General features: G+C 47.5%; 1 protein-coding gene across 2 annotated transcripts; it reads right to left on the minus strand.

Moving 5' to 3' along the window:
* Positions 1-580: 580 nt before the first annotated feature.
* On the minus strand, positions 581-18,126 carry DNAJA4 (DnaJ heat shock protein family (Hsp40) member A4). Of its 2 annotated transcripts, XM_003901265.5 has the most exons (8): positions 17,884-18,126; positions 17,391-17,529; positions 11,722-11,902; positions 9,479-9,583; positions 8,355-8,582; positions 7,048-7,278; positions 2,620-2,720; positions 581-2,520 (listed from the first exon to the last, which is right to left on the minus strand). In XM_003901265.5, exons 1-8 carry the CDS (start codon positions 17,961-17,963, stop codon positions 2,305-2,307), a joined length of 1,281 nt encoding a protein of 426 aa, XP_003901314.1. In that variant the 5' UTR covers positions 17,964-18,126; the 3' UTR covers positions 581-2,304. The 2 variants fall into 2 exon arrangements, with proteins under 2 accessions (XP_003901314.1, XP_009208979.1); XM_009210715.4 differs by lacking the exons at positions 17,391-17,529; positions 17,884-18,126 and adding an exon at positions 15,982-17,267.
* Positions 18,127-19,375: the final 1,249 nt, after the last annotated feature.

Below are 19,375 nucleotides of genomic sequence, written 5' to 3' on the forward strand. Positions count from 1 at the left end.
GAACAGTAGCTCTGCCTTAGTTATTTCAGAGTATCTGTACCTCAGAGTTTCCTCCTCATCAGCCCCCTTGAGACTCACGTTAATGAGAAAGATGTAAGTAGCTAAACACTTGGAAGAGGGTTGCTTTTTATTGATCATAACTTAATATGCTTATGAGTCAGGTCATGTGCTTTTCCCCAGACGACTCACTGCCCTCAGAATAAAGCTCACCCTTTTTATCATAGCCCCCTGCTTCTTTCTCCTGCTTGCCTTGCTCACCCTCCTGTAACCACATCATCATTGCCATTCCTCTGCTTGGAATGTTTTCCCTCCAGACCTTCGGACGTCTGCTCCCCAGCTGCATCCAGGATTCTGCCTAGATGCCAGCTCCTGGTAGAGGCCTTCTTCCCTTTCCCTTCTACTTACTCCCATTCCTCTTGTTCTTCATAGCAGTTACCACTTTTTGTTTGCATTCACCCCCATCCCCAAAATAAAGCTCCATGAGGGTGGAAACTTCATTCCATTATATCAACCAATGAGAGGCAAGCTGGCACTTAACACTGTTTGAGCTCTCGAAAAAATGAAAAAGCAAAGCCACTTGTCTCTCATACCAGCTCAATTTTAATTTAAAGTGACAAATGTACAGGTGGAATAAAATTTTAAGCAACACCCTCCAAATTCCTCTTATATGACAAGAAGGAGCTGAATGTCATTTTACTCCATCACCAACGAAACAGTAGTTCTTTAGCAATAATTAGGAAGTCACAGCACAGAAACAACACCCCGGAGTTGTGGTCCATTTACAAATAGATTTTTCACTTGGGCTTCGTTGGAAGAAGTGAGTCCTGACCCACGGTCAAAGTGGGCATACGTGGGCTGCTTCTATACTTTGAGCAAATTATGCCTCACTAGCTAGCAATGTTCTGCGGGAACCTGGTCCGTGCAGCTGGTTCACCCTACTTCTGCATGGTCTGATCTGCTTTTTGACCCTCCTAAGGAAGATCCCTGGTCTGAGTGAAACTCCCAGGTGCCATGTAACCAAATAAGGGTAGGGTAGATCTGACAGGCGGCCTCTGCTTTAACCCAACAGCTTACAAGTTTTTTGTGACTTGGGGGCAAGAAATAAGCAGTAATGGCTAAAGACTGAGGTAACCCTAAGTTCGAATTGTAGTCTACCTGTCAGGAATAAAATAATGACTGATATCCCTCCAAACAAGCTATAATTTACAGTAGTAGTCCATACAAACTGTAATCCACAGTGGAACTCAGAGCAGTTCTTACCAAAACATCACTTGAGCAGGAAGCCCTTTGTAATATGGCTGTGCAATGAGAGGAACAATCCTTTGGAAGGGAGCTGAATCTGGGAGAATGAGGTGGAAAACACTGGGGAGTTCTATGCCTTTGCAGACCCTCAAGTCACCCCAGATTACTGGTCAGAGAAGCTGGTTGTGTCATGGGCCAAACCACCAGCATTCTCCCTCGGCTTCCGTTGCTGCACTGAGGCTGCCGGGGACACAGAACGATTTAGTTTTCTTTACAGGTAAGCACTTTGGTGGGAAAGCATTGCAAAAGTTGTCAACAGAAAATCATTAAAACCATGAATAACAAGGTGTGAGGGTCACAGGCAAACAGTTATCAGCATATGATTCAAAACACTGGTTTGTCCTCACCACAGAGCTTGGAAGGTTCAGAAAACTTCCAAGAGAGATGATCAGACACACTCACACTCCATCCACTGAAGGGCACAGAACAGTAGGAACTAAGTTGGCCCTGTTAAGCAGGCACAGGCAGCCATGTCCGATCCATGGATGTGCTTTTGTTCTTTAAGAGGATCATCTAGAATCCTCAGAAATGTTATCTTAGCAGCCCTGAGATCATGCCCTCAATAACTCTGCCAAGGGAGGGGGGAGAAACCACAGACCTAGAGATGGGCCAGGATGCCCACTTTGTGCCTTGGGGTTTGCTAGGGGGCTGAGCTGCTAACTGGGCTGTGCTTTATTGGTGACACTGAATTATGGCAAAGCCACTAGAAGCACAAAGTGTTGGTGCAATCACTGACATCTCAAAAAGTATATCCTGAAAATAGAAATGAACAGATTCCATATACAGACTAGAGGTGATTTACACTTAAAACATTTAAATAAATTAAGCTATAACTTAAGTTACAACCAAAATAAAAACCAAAAAGACACTCAGCAATTAAGAATGCTGAACACGTACACAGGACATCCCAAACATGAGGCCATTAAAGCGATCCATTTTCATTGTGCCAACTTTACATTCATCATGTGCTAGTCAGGCGGGGCCACGCTGCCCCGCACCACGTCATGCTGTCTGGCACTGCACTCCAGCCCGGGGCCCGTCTTCGTCCTCCTCGTAGGCCTCCCTGTGCTGACGCCAGTTCTGCTCATTGGGAGAAAACTCCTTCAGCTCCACCTGATCCATGTCATCTGTAATCCTCACTTTCTGTCGAGGAGGCAGTAAAGCTTCCAGCTGAGGAAGCTTTTCCAGAGAAAGCCAGTGTTTTTCAGGGAAGATTACCTGTAAAGGGTGAGGTGGGAAAGAAAGGTGGCTGTTTTTTCCCCTTCCAATTAAGGCATTTAATAATATGTCCACGACAATGAAACACAGTGAACTTACTAAAAATTGTATGATTAGAATCCCTTTTTCCAGGGGTGCTTTGTAGATGGGCATTCCTTCATCACGCACACATTTCAGGTCCCCGTGCTTTATCACCTCACCTGCCAGAGAAAGGGTCAGCTATGAAGCAGAAAGGCAGAGGGGCCTGCAGAGGTCGTTCTCCCTCACGGGAGAGCCTGAGGCAGGTCCTAGCACCCCGTGGCACTGGGCAAAAGCAGCGTGGCATCTGACTGGAAAGCTGGTCCCAATCCCAGGTATCCTTGTCAGGTACTGCCTGGGGGTGGGGCTCGGGCTGGGACTCTGGCCCGTGCTCCCCCGGCCCGTGCTCTGAGCTCCAGCAGTGTGTCAAGGGGGCAGCATGCTGCAGCCACCATCACAGGTAGGCTTGAAACAAGTGAACCAGAAGTCATGACACCCAAGTCTGCATAAAATGGGGCCAACAACCATCACTCTGCCCCTTCGTGGGGTGACAGGTATTCCTACCACAAGGGGAACAGGAATGCTCCTCACAGATAGGAAGAAGCCTCAAGAGTCCAACCAGTCCCCTGCCTGGCATAAAAACTGGCTCCCAGCCACCTGTAGGTGACACCCAGGTTCCTTGGTAGGGAGCTCACTAGGTGGCTTGGCCACAGGCAATCTCCTTCATGGTCACAATGCACTTCCATACACGCTGCTGAGCTGGAGTCACCCTCCCGGCTGGCACCCGCTGGGTCTTACAGCCACATGACTTTGCAAGGCATCAGGGGAGTTCAGACCCCAAGAACTCTGAGGCATTCTCCCAAGTCAGAAACTTCCCTCTAAGCATGGAAAAGGAAAGGGACAAAAGGGTTTCTGATAAAGTATACTCTTCAGCTCAGCGATGAAGATGGACAAAGACAGAAAGAAATGTTTGGAAAAAATGGGGGAGACGGTGGAGGGGAATCGAAACACTAATTTATTCAGCAGTCCACTTCCATATGGAACTATCTAGAAAGTGAGCTCTCTCTTCAAGAGGAAATCTTTAAAGGGGAGGTTTTAAAAATAAAGTAAGCCAATGACTATCCTTGAGGTTCATTCATGGGCAGGGCTGTGGCTCAGACATGGCCTTCAGAGCCTACTGACTGTGCAGGACAGCAACCCCTTAGCTAAACTGCTCCGGACTGCTGGCTTTTTGTGTTCCTGTTTATTCTTTTTCTGAAATACAGTCATGGCCAGGCGCGGTGGCTCACGCCTGTAATTCCAGCACTTTGGGAGGCCGAGGCGGGCAGATCACGAGGTCAGGAGTTCGAGACCAGCCTGACCAACATAGTGAAACCCCCATCTCTACTAAAAAAAAAAAAATAGAAAAATTAGCTGGGCACGATGGGGTGTGCCTATAATCCCAGCTACTCGGGAGGCTGAGGCAGGAGAATGGCGTGAACCCGGGAGGCAGAGATTACAGTGAGCCAAGATTGCGCCACTGCACTCCAGCCTGGACAACAGAACAAGACTCCGTCTCAAAAAAGAAAAAGAAAAAAGAAATACAGTCATGCACAGCATAGTGACCTTTCAGCCAACAACATTTATGAAGATGGTTGCAAAGATTACACCAAACTTTTACTGCACCTTTCCTACGTTCAGATACCCACATACTCAGCATCATATTACAACTGCCAACAGTATTCAGTACAGCAACCTGCTATGCAGGTTTCGGCCCAGGAGCAACAGGCTATGCCACACAGCCTAGGGTGTAGCAGCCTACGCCATCTAGGTCTGTGCAAGTATATTCTATGATGTTCACACCATGACAACATCGCCAAACAATGCATTTCTCAGAACGTAGCCCCATCATTAAGTGACACATGACTGGTTTTTCTGTCTCCCCATTCCTATCAGGTGTCACTTCTTGCTGCTCTCAAGCTCTACTCCCCATGCTTCTGCTTCTAGCTTACCGGGAGGTGGGAAACTGACCAAGCATGGAAAACTACAGGTAGAAGAACACCACAATTTCGGCTCTCCCGGCAGGTAAATACCTGCCTGCAGGCAGGGCCATTGTGTGGAGCCTTGTGTGGCTCCAAAAATCACTTTTTAAATTAATCCAATCCTCAGCAATGCTCATAACAGGCTAAAGGGCTCTAGGGAAGAAGGCATTTCAACAGCAGAAGAGAGGAGGAAGAGGGAGGAGAGAAGATGGAGAAACAAGAAATAAGCCAACACAAAAGAGGGGTGAAGAAAAAAGGAGAGGGTGCAAACGAGAACAAAGTAAAAGCAAAAACAAAACAAAAAGGAAAACAAATCCCCAAAGAACTCTCCAACGGCAGGTTTCCTGGATGCTCCACCCTTCCTTATAATAAAGAAGGAAAGAGGTTTCTTAGGATTTGCCACTTCCTTCCCTCTGGGGCTTTTTCTCCGCCACCCTCACTCCATTTGGCTCCCGGTTCCCTAGGCTAGGGTCAGCTAAGGCAGCAAGGAACACTGGGCTCTGACCCTTGGCAGGGCCCAAGCCTCAAACAGTCCACCCCTGGACAGGATGGTCTTTCGCAAAGAAGTTACATACAGATGCCGCCCAGCCCCGGCTCAGGAGGGCTAGGATCTGGGCTGTGACCATGTAAGGGCGTCTTGGACACAGTGCCAGGGTGTTGAGCTCACAACCAGTGGTCTGGGGCTTCATGCAAACTGTGATCTTCAAACTCCTTCTCGAAGGAAGAAATGGGTGCCTTGGGAGGTCTATGAAAGCCTAAGGGTAGGTGTTTTATTTTAAATTTTCATGCAAATTTTGCATTATACTGCAGTGCTTCCCCCAATCCTTGATTATGTATAAAAACACACACAAGTCTGGGCAACATGGCAAAACCCCATCTCTACAAAAAATATAAAAATTAGACGGGCGTGGTGGCATGTGGCTGTAGCACTAGCTACTCGGGAGGCTGAGGTGGAGGTTACAGTGAGCTGAGATCACGCCACTACACTTCAGCCTGTGTGACAGAGCGAGACCCCTGTCTCAAAAAATAAACGAACAAATTTTAAAAATAAATAAAAACAGACACAGAGCAAATGACAAACCAAATGGGGTAAAATGTTAACATCAGACAAATCATATATGGGTGGACCTCGGACTATTTTTGTATTTACAACTTTTTGTAAGCTTGAAATTGTTTCCAAATAAGTTTATTTTAAAATCCCAAAAACTGATCAAGCCTTGGATATATAATTCTGCTTCCTATTATCCCCAGGAAAGGAGGAACCTGAAAGAATCCAAGAGAGGAGAGAGAAAAAGAGCACGGGAAGAGGAAAGCAGGCAAGGAGGGGAAGGGGGAGAGGGACAGGGAGGGAACAGAAGCCCAGGCCTCAGTCACACCATTGGACTTGAGTCTTATCTCCAGCTGCCACTGCCCTGGGGGCAGGCTTATTGGCTGGTTACCTCCGTGCCGGCCCTGAACCTACCCCTTTTGCCCCAAACCTCAAATGGCCATAGGAAAAGGTAATCCCAGCCCCACGGCCAGTGAGGGGACTACAGCAACACTGCAAATGGCTGGTGCTGGGGCCCAGGCTGCTTCGGTGGTGTAGCCACCACCACACCCATCCAGACATTCTTTGCTATGCACAGCTGACCTTAGTGCTATTCAGAAGCAGCTTCAAGTCAAGGTCTCTGGCCTGGCCTCTCTCCTTTCTCAGCCCCTTCTAGGCAGGTGCTCTGGTGCCCACACAGACCCTCACTGCAGTGAACACAGAAACCCTCCTGGGAGATGAGTCCCCTAGTGTCTACAAGGGGGTTGGGGGCTGAGCTCAGGCCCTCAGGAACCCTTTCAGCCCAGAGGCATCTCCCTCTGGCTCCCATGGGTGTGTGCAGACCAGCAATTCCTGTGGAAACCTCCAAGGATAAGCTGATAGGCAAAGTCTTTCTTACAGGAAAATTCTACTTTAAAATGTAACTCAAGTAATGAACAACAGAGGCTACAGGAACATGTGGATCAATCAGCATAAATCACCACTTGATAGAAAAACACCACCTATTAAGCTGTTTTCTTATACAAAAATAAATTTTTAAAAATTTAAGTTTAATTGGCAGACTTCATCTAAAATTTCAGAGCCCCAAGATTCTTATTTGAGACTTTTCCCCCCAACCGAATATTTTTTTCTAGGAGAATATAAAGGACTTTATAAATTACCTAGAGTCATTAGGGATAACTTTAAATTTAGAGAAAATCACGTCATACTAATTTGTGTAACAGAATTTGACTTTAAATGTGAAATCAGGTGAACTATTCCCAACACAAATAAGAAATACTCAAGGCGACAGATGCCCTAAACACCTGGCTTGATCATTACCCATTTTATGCATGGGACAAAGTATTACATGCACCCCATCAATATGTAAAATATTATGTAGCAATAAAAAAATCAGGCTAACTTGCTAGAATTATGCCAAACATACAGAACGTCAATGGAAACACACATTTGAAACGTTACCTGATTTGGATGTAATAACAAGAATTCGATTGTCCAATGTTTTTATCGTCTTCTTGAAGCCACAAAGAGCTTCAGAAAGCTGAATTTTCATTTTCATGATCAAGTCATGGCCTCGTCTCTGAAAGACACTATGATCCTTCTGATCAAGCACAATTATGACATCACCAGGCTCCAGCTCAGGCTCCTGATCTCCTTCTCCATGAAATAGTATCTTTTGCCCATCTTTCATACCTATGAAACATCATCCCTTTCTGATTAGCCATTTCTCATACAAACCATGCTTCCTTAAAGCTTTTGAAGAAGGAACAGAGTCCTTCAAGGGTTCTTTATTCATCAAGCCTCCCAATCTCATGCAGGCACAAGGCAGGGAGGGGTGGCTAGGATGGCCAATGAGAAAAGAGGTCCCGCTTCCCTTGGCATAATGTGGGGCCAAGCCCAGCATGCACAGGGAGAGGGGGAATGCGGCTCTACATCCCAGGTTTCCACAGCACTCCCTTCCCCGGGCCTGTGATGCCACACTGCCAGCATGGGGTCACCACCCACTTCCCGGGGCACAGGGTGCATGACTAAGGACTGATGGGGGTCAGCCAGCCCTGTCCTTTCCTAATAAGTCATTATGCACACTCAAGGCACAGGGTTCAGGCACGTTTAAACAGTAAGTCCTTTCATAACACCTGTGTCGGTTTGGGTGTTAATTCTTTTACTTTTGGTCTCGTATCTGATCTAGGATATATTCACTGGATTGGAAAGCCACAGAATCATCAGGGAATACTTGGAGGACAGCTAAAATGGAAAAAGGCCTTAAAATGATGGCATCAGGCAAAATGAATAGCAGGAGAAGGTGCTGTATTTGGGGGAATCTGATGCACCAGATGGGGAAATGTGGAGAGAAAGGGAATATGCAGCCACAAACACTTAAACAAGCCCTTACGGCCAATGAGCATTGGAAGCGACCAGGAAGACAATCCTAAAGATTCTAGAGGAATGGCTTGAGAATATCAGGAGATGGCAACTAACCAAAACCAAGGCCAAGTAAGAATTTCAGAGCATTAGAAAATCTCATAGAGAGGCTGTCTGTGATCTCAAGGAAGTAAACCTCGGCAAGAACACTTTGGCAGGTGACATGGAATGGAAATAAGGCCAGGAAGGGTGGAGAGAAGATGACCGGGACACAAGAGGAATTCATGGCACACCCAATACATGTTGTGATGCAGCTCACTTCCCTGACATCTAGCCTGTGTATCCCACGATTAGCACCCAGACAGCATTTCCAGCCAGTGTGGAGCACCAGCTCTGCGCAGCCTCACCTTTTTCAACATGTACCTCGATAATCTTCTTCTCACGGATCACCTTGGCACCGCTGCAGCTCTCGCAGCGGTCCTTGGGGTTGATGCGCTCGCCCTGGCCCTTGCACTCAACGCACACAGTCTGGATCTGCTGCACCATGCCCGGCCCGATCTGCTGGATGTGGATCTGCATCCCCCGCCCCTTGCACAGTGGGCACTTCTCCACCGATCCCTTCTTCCCGCCAACACCTGCAGGGTCGGGGGAGGCAGGAGTGAGGGCCATGCTCTTCCCTTACCAGTGTCCCTCCTGGGCACCACAGCAGAAGGGTAGGGAACCCTCACATCAGACATTGGGCTTAGAATTCTATTTACAATCAAAAAACAATGCAGAAGAGCCTGGAGGAGTCCAGCCAAGCAGATAACATCCAGATGTTAACATCTGACCTCAAATGTTTGTGATTTTGGTTGCATCAGTCCAAATTTATTACTTTAGCTTCATCAAATGTGTTTTCTTCCACCCCAGGTGGAACCTGCATAGGCCCACAGATGAATGAGGAGGCTGGGGCTATGGAGATCTAGAGAACAAAAGCTCTGTCAATAGCAGCAGCTACCCAGCTCAGCCAATTCTCTCTGTGGGACAATGTGAGGCTGGGGTCACCAGACATGGCTTTTCTGGAAAACTCAGATTTTTAAAAAATTACAATAATTATATGTACATTTAAGTTAGGGGTCAAGAAACCATGGCCGGACTGCTTGGGTTTGTAAATAAAGCTTTACTGGAACACAGGCATGTCCATTCATTTATGTAACATGATGGCAGAGTGAACTAGTTACAAAAGACTCCATGGCCTGGAAAGCCTAAACTCTGGCTCTTTACAGAAAAAGTCTGCCAGCCAACCCCTAGATGAGGTCAAGTGTCTGATTCTTAATTTTTAAAAATAGTCGTCAACATGTCAAACAGAGGTGCAGCCCAAAGAAAACGTTCATTCAGGCAAAGAGATGTGGTCCTCAGGCCACCTGTCTGTAATCTCTGCTTGACCCTTGCATTTGAAATAAGATAACTTATTTTCCCTGAACTAAAACAAGCATTGTTTCTGAATCTAAGGGATCAGAACTGTGAGGTTCAGTCAAAAATTAATTTTTACCTTCACATTTCTCACAAATTACATTTTTCTGGAGGGCCAATTTCTTCGTGACTCCATTATATAAATCTTCAAGAGTTACAGATAACTGGTGTACAACATTCTTGCCTTAGCAAGGGAGAAAAAAAATTAGTGGCGTTGAATGAAATATACCACTGTATTAAATACCACCCATATGACCCTTAGTTGTATGAAGTCTCCAGAGATTCAAGACTGTGGATGGGTCATGCGCTCCCTTCCCTGCAGGAAGCAATGCTTCTATTACCCCAGCCCATCCTTCTAGCCCTCAGCCAATAACAAGAGCTAATACCTTCTCTAGCTATGAGCTAATTAATCATTTATAGAGGCCAACAAAAAGACTTTCCACCTTTATTTTTGGAGAACAAATCTGAGGACAGGGAGAGTACTAATTGAGAAACCAAAAGCAGTATGAACCCACGAAGTTGGTTAAGTTTCCCCATGAAAGGAGTTCTTTCTATACATAAATCTGTGACAGCCAAAGTCTCTGGATCTTTTCAAACTCTTCCTTGGGCATAAAGCACTTTACTTTCTGAGCCCTTCTGTAACTGGTGGCCAAATGGGAATTCTTTCCTCTGCCAAAATCTTGCTTCTGCACTCAGGACGGTGGGTGTTTGGCCCTGAGGGTGGGCGTGTGCTCCAGCGCCTGCCAGCCTGTCAAGACTGACAGCATCAAGACCCTCCCTGCTGCCCGTGGAGCTCCTGCAGTCACTGAGACGAGCTGTCCTGGTTTACTGGCTGCCAACTTTGAGAGATGACTTAATTAAGGGCATGAAGTTTTTCATCTCAAGACAATGAGGGAGCTGGACAAGAGAATACCCAAAGTTTTAATTATGTGCACACCATCAATTATATGAGCAGGCAATATGCTCAAAGGACAGGGGAAGGATTTTTCCCTAATAAACACTTTGTGATTTTCAGCACTCTGTGTTCACAGAATTGACACCCAAGCTTTTTAAAGCTCAAAGTCAATTACAATGTGATAATAGGTGCTGCTTCATTTATCTAGGGGTCTCTCAAAAACCACACTTCTTAAACCCCAAGGCAGAGCTCATTTCTTCTGACTTTATCCAGAATTATAATAAGCCTTCTTATCTTTCTGGTTTCAAGATTCAAAGCAGCCTGACAACAGTAAACTAAACAGGGGGAATGGGAACTAGTCTATTGGCAACTACTAACATTAGCAACTACTAACAACAGAGGTAACAGCCTGTAGTCTGGCAGAAGATGAGATGCAGAAAAATTAGGAAGAGCAAACCTCGAAAGTCAAAACAGTGGCCTGGGGCCACTGAGCTAAGGGCTAAGTTCCTCATTCACCTGGGGATGAAGTTGCTACTACTCATAATGCATTCTGAAAAGAAAGACAGGTCATTTACAAAGATTTCAAAACATAAAGAGGTAAAATTTGTTACCTAGAAAATCCCCTGAGCAGGCTGGGAAATGAGGCCATACTGAACATGGCAAGGGTACCCACCTAGAATTAGAGAGCCTGCAGCCCAGGCCCAGGTCAGGGAAAATGGAAGGCCACAAAGGGAGGGTGGGCATGAGAGGAGAGGAACACACTCTGTAAAGGATCCCTGACAACCACAGGAGGTGTCATTTACATCCCTCAACACACTCTGGTGCCTGATCCCAACAACAGAGGAAAAGAAGGCACGATGAACTTGACCTTCTTCTTTTCTATCCACCAGTCCATTTGCTCCTTCATATAGTATTGGAGGATGTCAGATAATTACTAAATTTACCAGGAGTTTCCAGGTAGCCTGAGCACTAGACAAGTGATAAACTCTTTAAAGTTAATGATCCCAAAACATGGTAACGGTACCTTGTTTTTTTGTTTGTTTGTTTGTTTTTTTAAGACAGGGCCCCACCCTGTCATGCAGGCTGGATTGCTCACTGCAGCCTTGACTTCCTGGGCTCAAGTCATCCTCCTGCCTCAGCCTCTCAAGAAGTAGCTGAGACTACAGGCATGAGTCACCAGGCCCGGCTAATTTTTTTATTTTTATTTTTTTGACATGGGGGGTCTCACTATGTTGCCCCGGTTGGTCTTGAAATCCTGGCCTAAAACGATCCTCCCACTTTGGCCTCCCAAAGTGCTGAGATTACAGACATGAACCACTACACCTGGTCCAATCATATCCTTTTAAAGCATGATCTATCCTGATTCCAAAAACACGTACAATTGTGGAAACCATACAACTTATTTATGTTTCTTTAAAAGCATTTACCTCTTCTCTCTCTAGCCATCCGTCCACCACCACCAAAGAACATGTCAAAGATGTCCATGGGTGAAGAGAAGCTGGGGCTGCCTGAGCCTCCTTCTTTAATTGCCTGCTCTCCGCCTTGGTCATAAATATCCCTTTTCTTTGGATCTGAAAGCACTTCATATGCCTGGGATATGAGTTTAAACTTTAAAAGAAAGAGAGAGAGAGAGATTTTTAAAAAGAGAGAGGTTTCAGTTGTTTTATTAAGCAAACCCGCCATATAAACATACAACGTAATAGAAGTATTCTGCCCCCAAACCCTTGAACTAGCCAGTCTATACATCCTCTACCTGGAACCTGACTTGCCTGTCTACTTACTCCTTTGGTAAAGTGGGAAACACAGGGCAAACATATTAAGCGACTGGTGAAAGGGACATGACAAGAATAAGGAAGAGAAGGCAGTAGAGAAGGAAAGTTTCTCCCTAATCTGGCTGCACCAGACAGGAAGTCGAGTCCAGCTAGGATACCATGAGATAGTGCCAGGGCTGAATCTCTAACCAGATAAAGCTAGGACTCTGGGCACTACCACTGGCTCACCTCCTCATGGGAATCATTTCATTAGTTTACTAGCATGAAATTCAACTACAGGCATCTGTGAGTACCTAACCACGTGCCAGACATTGTATACAAACCTATACTCCTGATCCTCCCCCAAAAGCCCCATCCTGCCCATAGTCTTCCCCATATCACAGTTATTGGCAATGCCAATCTCACCTGTCAACAAATCCCACTGACGCTACCTTCACATTTGCATCTCCAGTACCCTGAGACACACACAATATCCCATGTGTAGCATTCCTGCCAAAGAGTTACCACTGGAACCCAATTGTATGAAAGAATCAGAAAAGCCAAATTGAGAGATACTCTAAAATTAAAAGATAGGAAAAACCGAATACAATGTGTGATCCTGGATCAGATCCTGCACTGGGGGAAAAAAAAAATGGCTACAAAGGACATTATTGGAACAATGGGAGAAATGTGAATTTTCGTTCTCAATGTTAAACTTCTTGAATTTGATAATTGCACTATGGTTATGTACAAGGATGTCCTTGTGCCTAAGAGAAACATGCAGCACTTAGGGCTGAAAAGTTACGCTACAGGTAGCTTCCTCCCAAAACCTTTAGCCAACAGTAAAAATAATAATAATAATAGATAAAACAAATGTGACAATTTATTTACAACTGGTAAAGCTAGGTGAAGAATACATAGGTGTTCATTGTACCACTCATGTTTTCTGCAGGTATATGGAAATTTAAAAAATAAAATCAGAATGCTAAAACATGCAAAATCTGTTCCTTCTCACCACACCACATCCACTCTGGCAGAAAGCACCATCTCAGGCCTGGACTACTGAAGTGGCCTCCTCCCTGGTCTTCCATGTTCCCTTCTTGCCCCAGCTTTCAGTGTGTTCTCCATTCGAGCCCACTAATTGGGTCAATCCTCTGCTCAAACCTCTACAAGGCGGCCCATGTCACTGGGAGTAAAAGCCAGTCCTAACTTTCATCTATAAGCTCAACCTGGCACCTCTACTTTCTTCTCCTCCTGTGCGTCCCCACCTCAATTCTGCGCCAGCTTCACCAGGCTCCCTGCTGTTCCTCAATTCTGCAGCCTGAGCCTCAGAGGCACCTCAGCCTGGTGTGGCCTCCCCACTCACCTCTTTCCAGCCTTAGCTCACAGACCACCTTCTCAGGGATGCCTCCTGGTGATCCAGCTTTAACACTGCAAACCCACCTCAGACCCTCCCACCCCCCACCCCTGCTGCATATTTCTCCATAGCATTAACCACCTTCCAACAAGCTGTATCATGTATTGCTTAGCTTATGTAGTCCTCACTGCAACATAAGCTCCGTGAAGATGGGGGGTTTTGTCCACTGCTGTCTAACTGAGCCTGGAACCATGCCTGGCATGTAGAAGGCACTTGGTAAATACCTGTTAGATGAATGGTTCGATTCTGGGAACTCAGACATAAATAAATGAGGTAGGGTCTTGGCCCTCCAGAGGCTACAGTTTAGTCAGAGAGACATATATGGATATATAGATATACAGATCCTATTATGCAGCTGGCTTCACAAAATATTCAGGGAAAAAAAGTGCCATGAAATAAGGAATTTGAGAGACAGAACAAGGGAATTTGAGGCATTAATTCCCTTGTTCTACAAATCCCTGATTGAAATCTAATAAGTAACTAATAATAATAATAGCTAATAAATAATAGCTAAAAAACTGTACAATTTAGAAAAGTATTAAAAAGATGTCAGTATCATATGTAAGTCAGCTAGATCTTTTGATATGTTGATTCTCATACCATTTCTGCGAAGAGGTAAGTACCATTCACTACTACCCCTTTCCTCAGCAGAAAACCTGAGATACAGTGTAAGGATTGGGTGCCTGGTACAGATCAGAAAGCATCTAGGCCAGGCTGCCCCTAGAGAGTTTCTGCATCTATCTGCAGGTCAGGACTAGGTAAATAAGCTTCATGGGAATGTCCACTGGAAACACTCAACAAATACCCTGGATACTCACATGACATTTATACTTACTAGAATTATCTAAGAACGGAAAAGGAGTACCCAGTTGCTTGGGACATTCAGTCAGAGGCCAGACCTCACATGGGATGGGGGTTCCAACTACCAGTAGGGAGTCCATCCTCTAGGGTCCCAGGACTCCAAAGTCTAATTCAGTTCCCAGCCTGGACCCCCTTCTCCCAGTGGGAGACAAGTGCTATGACCAGCTTGCCTTTCAGGCCATGATCATTTGTCACAGAACCTTAACAGGATTACTATACAGCTGAGGGGAAAATGGCTTTGAAGACTATGTAACAACTTGGGAAAAGTACTTATAATAAAGTATTAAGTGGAAACAAGAAAACAAAATGTCTATGTATCAGGATGGCCATGTATGATCATGCTGGGGGAAGCCTGGAAAGAAGCACGGAGTGGTGAGGATAATGTGTGCTTAGTAGGTTTTCCTCCGTGTTCTAAAATTTTCTGCACAGTTTGCTATCTTTTGATTTTTGAACTTGAAAATCTATCATTCAAACTAAAAGTTACAATGAAATTGACCAAAAGATCAAACCCATCTCAACAGGGTAGTAGCCAAGAATATACCCCACATCATTGCCCCTGAAAGGGACTATCTTGGTGACCCACTACCTACCACCCAGGCATCTTGCGAAAAAAACCAGCCGCAGATAAGTACAGACTCCATACAGAGTGCCCGACAAACACAAGCTGCCCCAACGCTTAGCAACAGGGGACAACAGGGCAAAAAACAAAGACCAACACCCCAACGGCCTTCTCAGTTGTCCCAGCAAGGGCTAAAGAACTGGCATAGTCTATTTTTGAAGAGACATTAATAATACAGTGACAAACTTAGGAGGAAAAAAAATTTAAATGTTCTGCCTGTGATAAAGTGGAAAAGAACTACACACAGACTCACATACACACTCACAAAAGGCCTGCACAGTGCACCCAGCACACAGTGGGGACCAGAAGAGGAGGTATTTGTTGAATGAATGAACAAAAGAACGAATGAGCTCTCTCTGGGGAACTTTACAGCAGTTTCTATAAATTGTGTCCCCAGTCTCCTCATCCTCTTTGATTTCCAATCTAAATTGCCACTCTCCTCCCAATATTCCTTCACTGCAATTTCCCTTCCAATTTGTGCCTTTATAGAGCCCTCTTCTCCTGCATACAATTTTTTAAAGTGCATTTACTCAGCCAGCTAACAAACATTTTAGCACCTACCCTGCACAGCTAGCTACTCACCCCATAAGTGGCCATGGGGGCACAGTCACTGCCCTGCTTATATTATGGCAGAGAATATAAGTAGGATGCATGTTGGGCCTGTGGTTCAGTCTACGAGGCAGAGGCAGCCTCCTGGAAGATGTTTTAGCGAGAACTAAGGAGTTTTATCCCCTTCCGTGAAGGTAGGGGAAGGAAAGTATTCCTGGCAACAGGCACCATCACAGAACCCCTCCCTCCAAGCTGAGATGGGCTTGCCAGACCTCACTGCCAAGGGCCTCATTTATGCGACACTAACTCAGTGCCTGGCTATAAATAAATATTAGTTTAAAACAAACCAAACAACCTGCCCAGACAGGTATTGACAGGGTGAAACCTACATATATGTAGTACAGGTCAAGTCTAATGTTTTAAAAATAAAAGCTTCAGAACAACAAAAGCACATTCAGCTCTAACTGTATACACAGAGGCATGAACTTACTCTTCTGAGTGCTGAGATTTGACCTGAAACCAGGGTCAGAAGACTTTCCCACGTCTTTAGCCAGCCTGCTGAAATATGAAATTACAAGCCTAGAAGCTCTCCTTAAAGGAGACTGTCAGAAGCAGACTACAATGAATGTAGGGAGCAGGTGGATGAATCACTAGCACCATGTAAAACGCCAGTGCCTTTAAAAGCTACAGTAAGCCATCTAAATATAGATGAGAAAGAACGCAAGTGAGTAACAGACAAATGGTCTTACACGAAAGCATTTTAAACTTGTGACAGCCACATTCAGCACATGTGGCTAAATATAAATATTCCATCACTGTTGCCGTTCAGCCAAACCGTCCTGAAGTAGCTTTCTCCAGTTTGGAATAACTAATGCAGACAGGTATTTTGATTCCAGTGTCGTTTCCAAAGGTCTTAAATGCTACATGGGTGATCAGTGTGGCTTCAAAAGTGGCCCAGGTGACACTGCCATCAGCTACTATAACGGCCCCATCTCCCAAGACCCATGCGGGACAACCAAAGTTTTACAAGAAAATGGCAAGAAGTGAAAGGAGGAATGGGAGGGCCAGCAGCCTTTCCTTGCAACGCCTCATTCCTTCAATTCACGTATTCAGGTGGGTCATGAGCCTCTTTAGAGATAAAAAGCAAACTTTCTGTAAACAAGATGGAAAAGCTTTTAACTTCTGTCTCTAAAATGCAGAGCATTTTCAGTCTATGATTGGTCTTATGATCAACTGTGTGTCACCGGTCACCGAAAACCCAGAATATGAGTACAAGCTAATGTCAGGCTGCACATGTCCATGTCCCTGTTTAGTAAAGAAAATGGAATTATTCACTATCTGACACTTTTATCAGGTAGGAAGTAGGTGCACAGAACAAATCCAGCTAGTCATTCTCAAGAGAGGCACGGCGTTTGTCCAAGGTACCGGCTCAGATTAAAGACACTCATCCCTAGGGTTTATGCATCAACAGAGAACATGAGCCAGTCGTTGCCAGCAAGTACACAACTGTTTGTGCGTGCCTCAGTTTCCCGATTTCCATGCCGCCTCTCCCACAGGAACGCCAACACACCCCTATGTGAACTGGGTTCAGCCCCTGCGCCTCCCTGACGCCGGACTCCAGCGCGCACTGCAGGGGCTACCCAAACACTTGTGGAGCGAATGGAGGAATGAATGGGTTCGGCAGGGACTCGCGAGAGGCCCCAGCCCGCACCACATGCCTCCTCCGCGGGCGAGGCGCCCTCCACCGACCGCGCCACCTCTGCCCCGGCCTGGCCCCGAGGCGCCTGGCGACGGCCTCCCCAACAAACGCGGCTCAGGTTTCCCGCCGCCTTCAGTGCTCCTGGCTTAATAACCCTCGGCCCCTCGGGAGCCCGCCCCGCGCCCCGCGCCGCCCCGCACCTTCTCGCCCTCATCCGGGTTCTTGTCCGGGTGGTACTTGAGAGCCAGCTTCCGATAGGCCTTCTTGATCTCCTCCGGGGACGCGCTGGGCTTCACGCCCAGGATGTCATAGTACTGGGTCTCCTTCACCATCTTGTCTCTGCGGGCGGGCGGGCGAGGCCGGTCAGAGTGCCCCGGACGCCCCTGCCGGGACCCTGGCCCGCGCCCCCGCCGCCCGCCCGCGCGTCACGGTCACGGTCACCGCTGCCACCGCCCTCGCCGCCGCCTGTGGCTCCCGCCCGCTCCCCGCACTGGACCGACTTTCACGCCCGGCACCGCCGCACTAGAGCCACCGGCTCCTCCGCGGCGGGTTTTATTCGGCGCCGGCGGAAGCTTCCGCAAGGAGACAGTGACGCCACAAAGGCCTAGAACCTTCGCGGAGGTTCCGGGCGGCGCCGCGGCGGGTTCGCGGACCAGACCCCCGACGGCCGTCCAGCGCGGCCCAGCAGCTCACCCGGGCTTCTCGGGCGTTTGCTCCTCTGGCTGCCCGTCCGACTCTTCGGAGCTCCAGCTCTGACTGCCGCCCCGGGCCATGGCGGGGGCCGGAGAAGGCGGCTTGGGCCTGGAGGGCGCCCTCCGACGACCGTCCCGCCGCCCCGACGCCGCCCCCTTGCCCTTCCGTGGGTCCGTGGAGCCGGCTGGCTGGAGAGTAGGCGGCCTGGAGGGCTGTGTCGGCAGGAGCCCTGCGCCGAAGGATGGGACTGGCAGAGCTGCGCCCTGCGGTCCCAACCCGGCCTCTCCCCGGGGGTGTGGTCGCGCTCTGTTCGGTCACAGCCAGGCTGCGGCCTAAGGTGTCCCTGGGATTGTTGCATTTTTAGGGGGTTGGAGTGAGTAGGGGGCCTCTGCCACCTCATGACCGCAAGGCTGAGGTGAAGCTCTCGCCTTCCAGTTGAGGTACAGGGGTCCTTTGCTGGCCCCAGATGTGGACAGTATCCTGTCGACTGCCCACCACTGGGAACCCTTAAGTCCCCCAGGGGTGAGCAGTGACGTCCCCCACATGTGGGCAGTGACGCCCCCCAAGTCTACCAAGCGCGGACAGTGCCCTCTTTTCTCCCAGAGGTGGGAAACCGCCCCCTCCCCTCTGCACATCATCAGTGAGCAAACGTCAGGGCTGGAACAGGCTGGTGGGCCCAGGGTTATGCACAGGGGGTCCCATGGCCTGGACCCTGACAAGGCTAGGTGGCCAGGGACGCTTGCCTGGAAGGGTACAGGAATAGGTCCCGACTTCCCTAGACTGCCCCCAGCTCCCCACGGGTGCTCAGGGAGTCCAGATCACAAACCGTTGCAGAAAAGTGGGCGTGGAAAGCAGGCTGCAGCGCTATCACAGAATTGCAGGCCCCTGTCCCCTAGCCCTCTCTTGGCTTCTGCCAGGGGAACACTTTATCAGGAAGGGGGTCACTGCTCACCTCCCTGGGATCCCCTGGCCTTGTTTTGGGTACTATGGCTGAAGCAGGCACTACCTCTCCTCCGTGTGTTCAATGGGGGCGAGAAATGACTTTTACTGTACAGGAGAAATTAAGCTGCTGTTCTTGGAGATGTTGCTTTTTTTTCTTCTTAATTATGCCTTGTAGAGCAGAACCTTTAGGCAGAGAACTCAGAGCTAGAGGTCAGAAATGTTGCTTTCTGTCCAGATATTACTCTCTGAGCCTTAGCCTCTCAACAGTTTTCTTCGTCAGCAGGACATGGGCATTGCCACTTGCCTGCCTTTCTCAGAGGGCTCTTGTAAGGATCATATGGGATGACAACTGTGAAGGCTTCTAGCACAGTGGGTCTCAAACCTGGCTTCTGACAGAAATCACCTGGAATCTTCTAAAAATCCCTGTGGGCTGCACTCCACACCTGTTACTTTAGAGCTTCTAGGGGTGAGGTCCAGGCATCAGTATTTTTAAAGCTCCCCAGGTGGTGCAGCCAGAGCCAAGATCCACAGGGCCACATACTTGTCTAGA

Source organism: Papio anubis, chromosome 7, assembly GCF_008728515.1.
Source record: "Papio anubis isolate 15944 chromosome 7, Panubis1.0, whole genome shotgun sequence".
Taxonomy (NCBI): domain Eukaryota; kingdom Metazoa; phylum Chordata; class Mammalia; order Primates; family Cercopithecidae; genus Papio; species Papio anubis.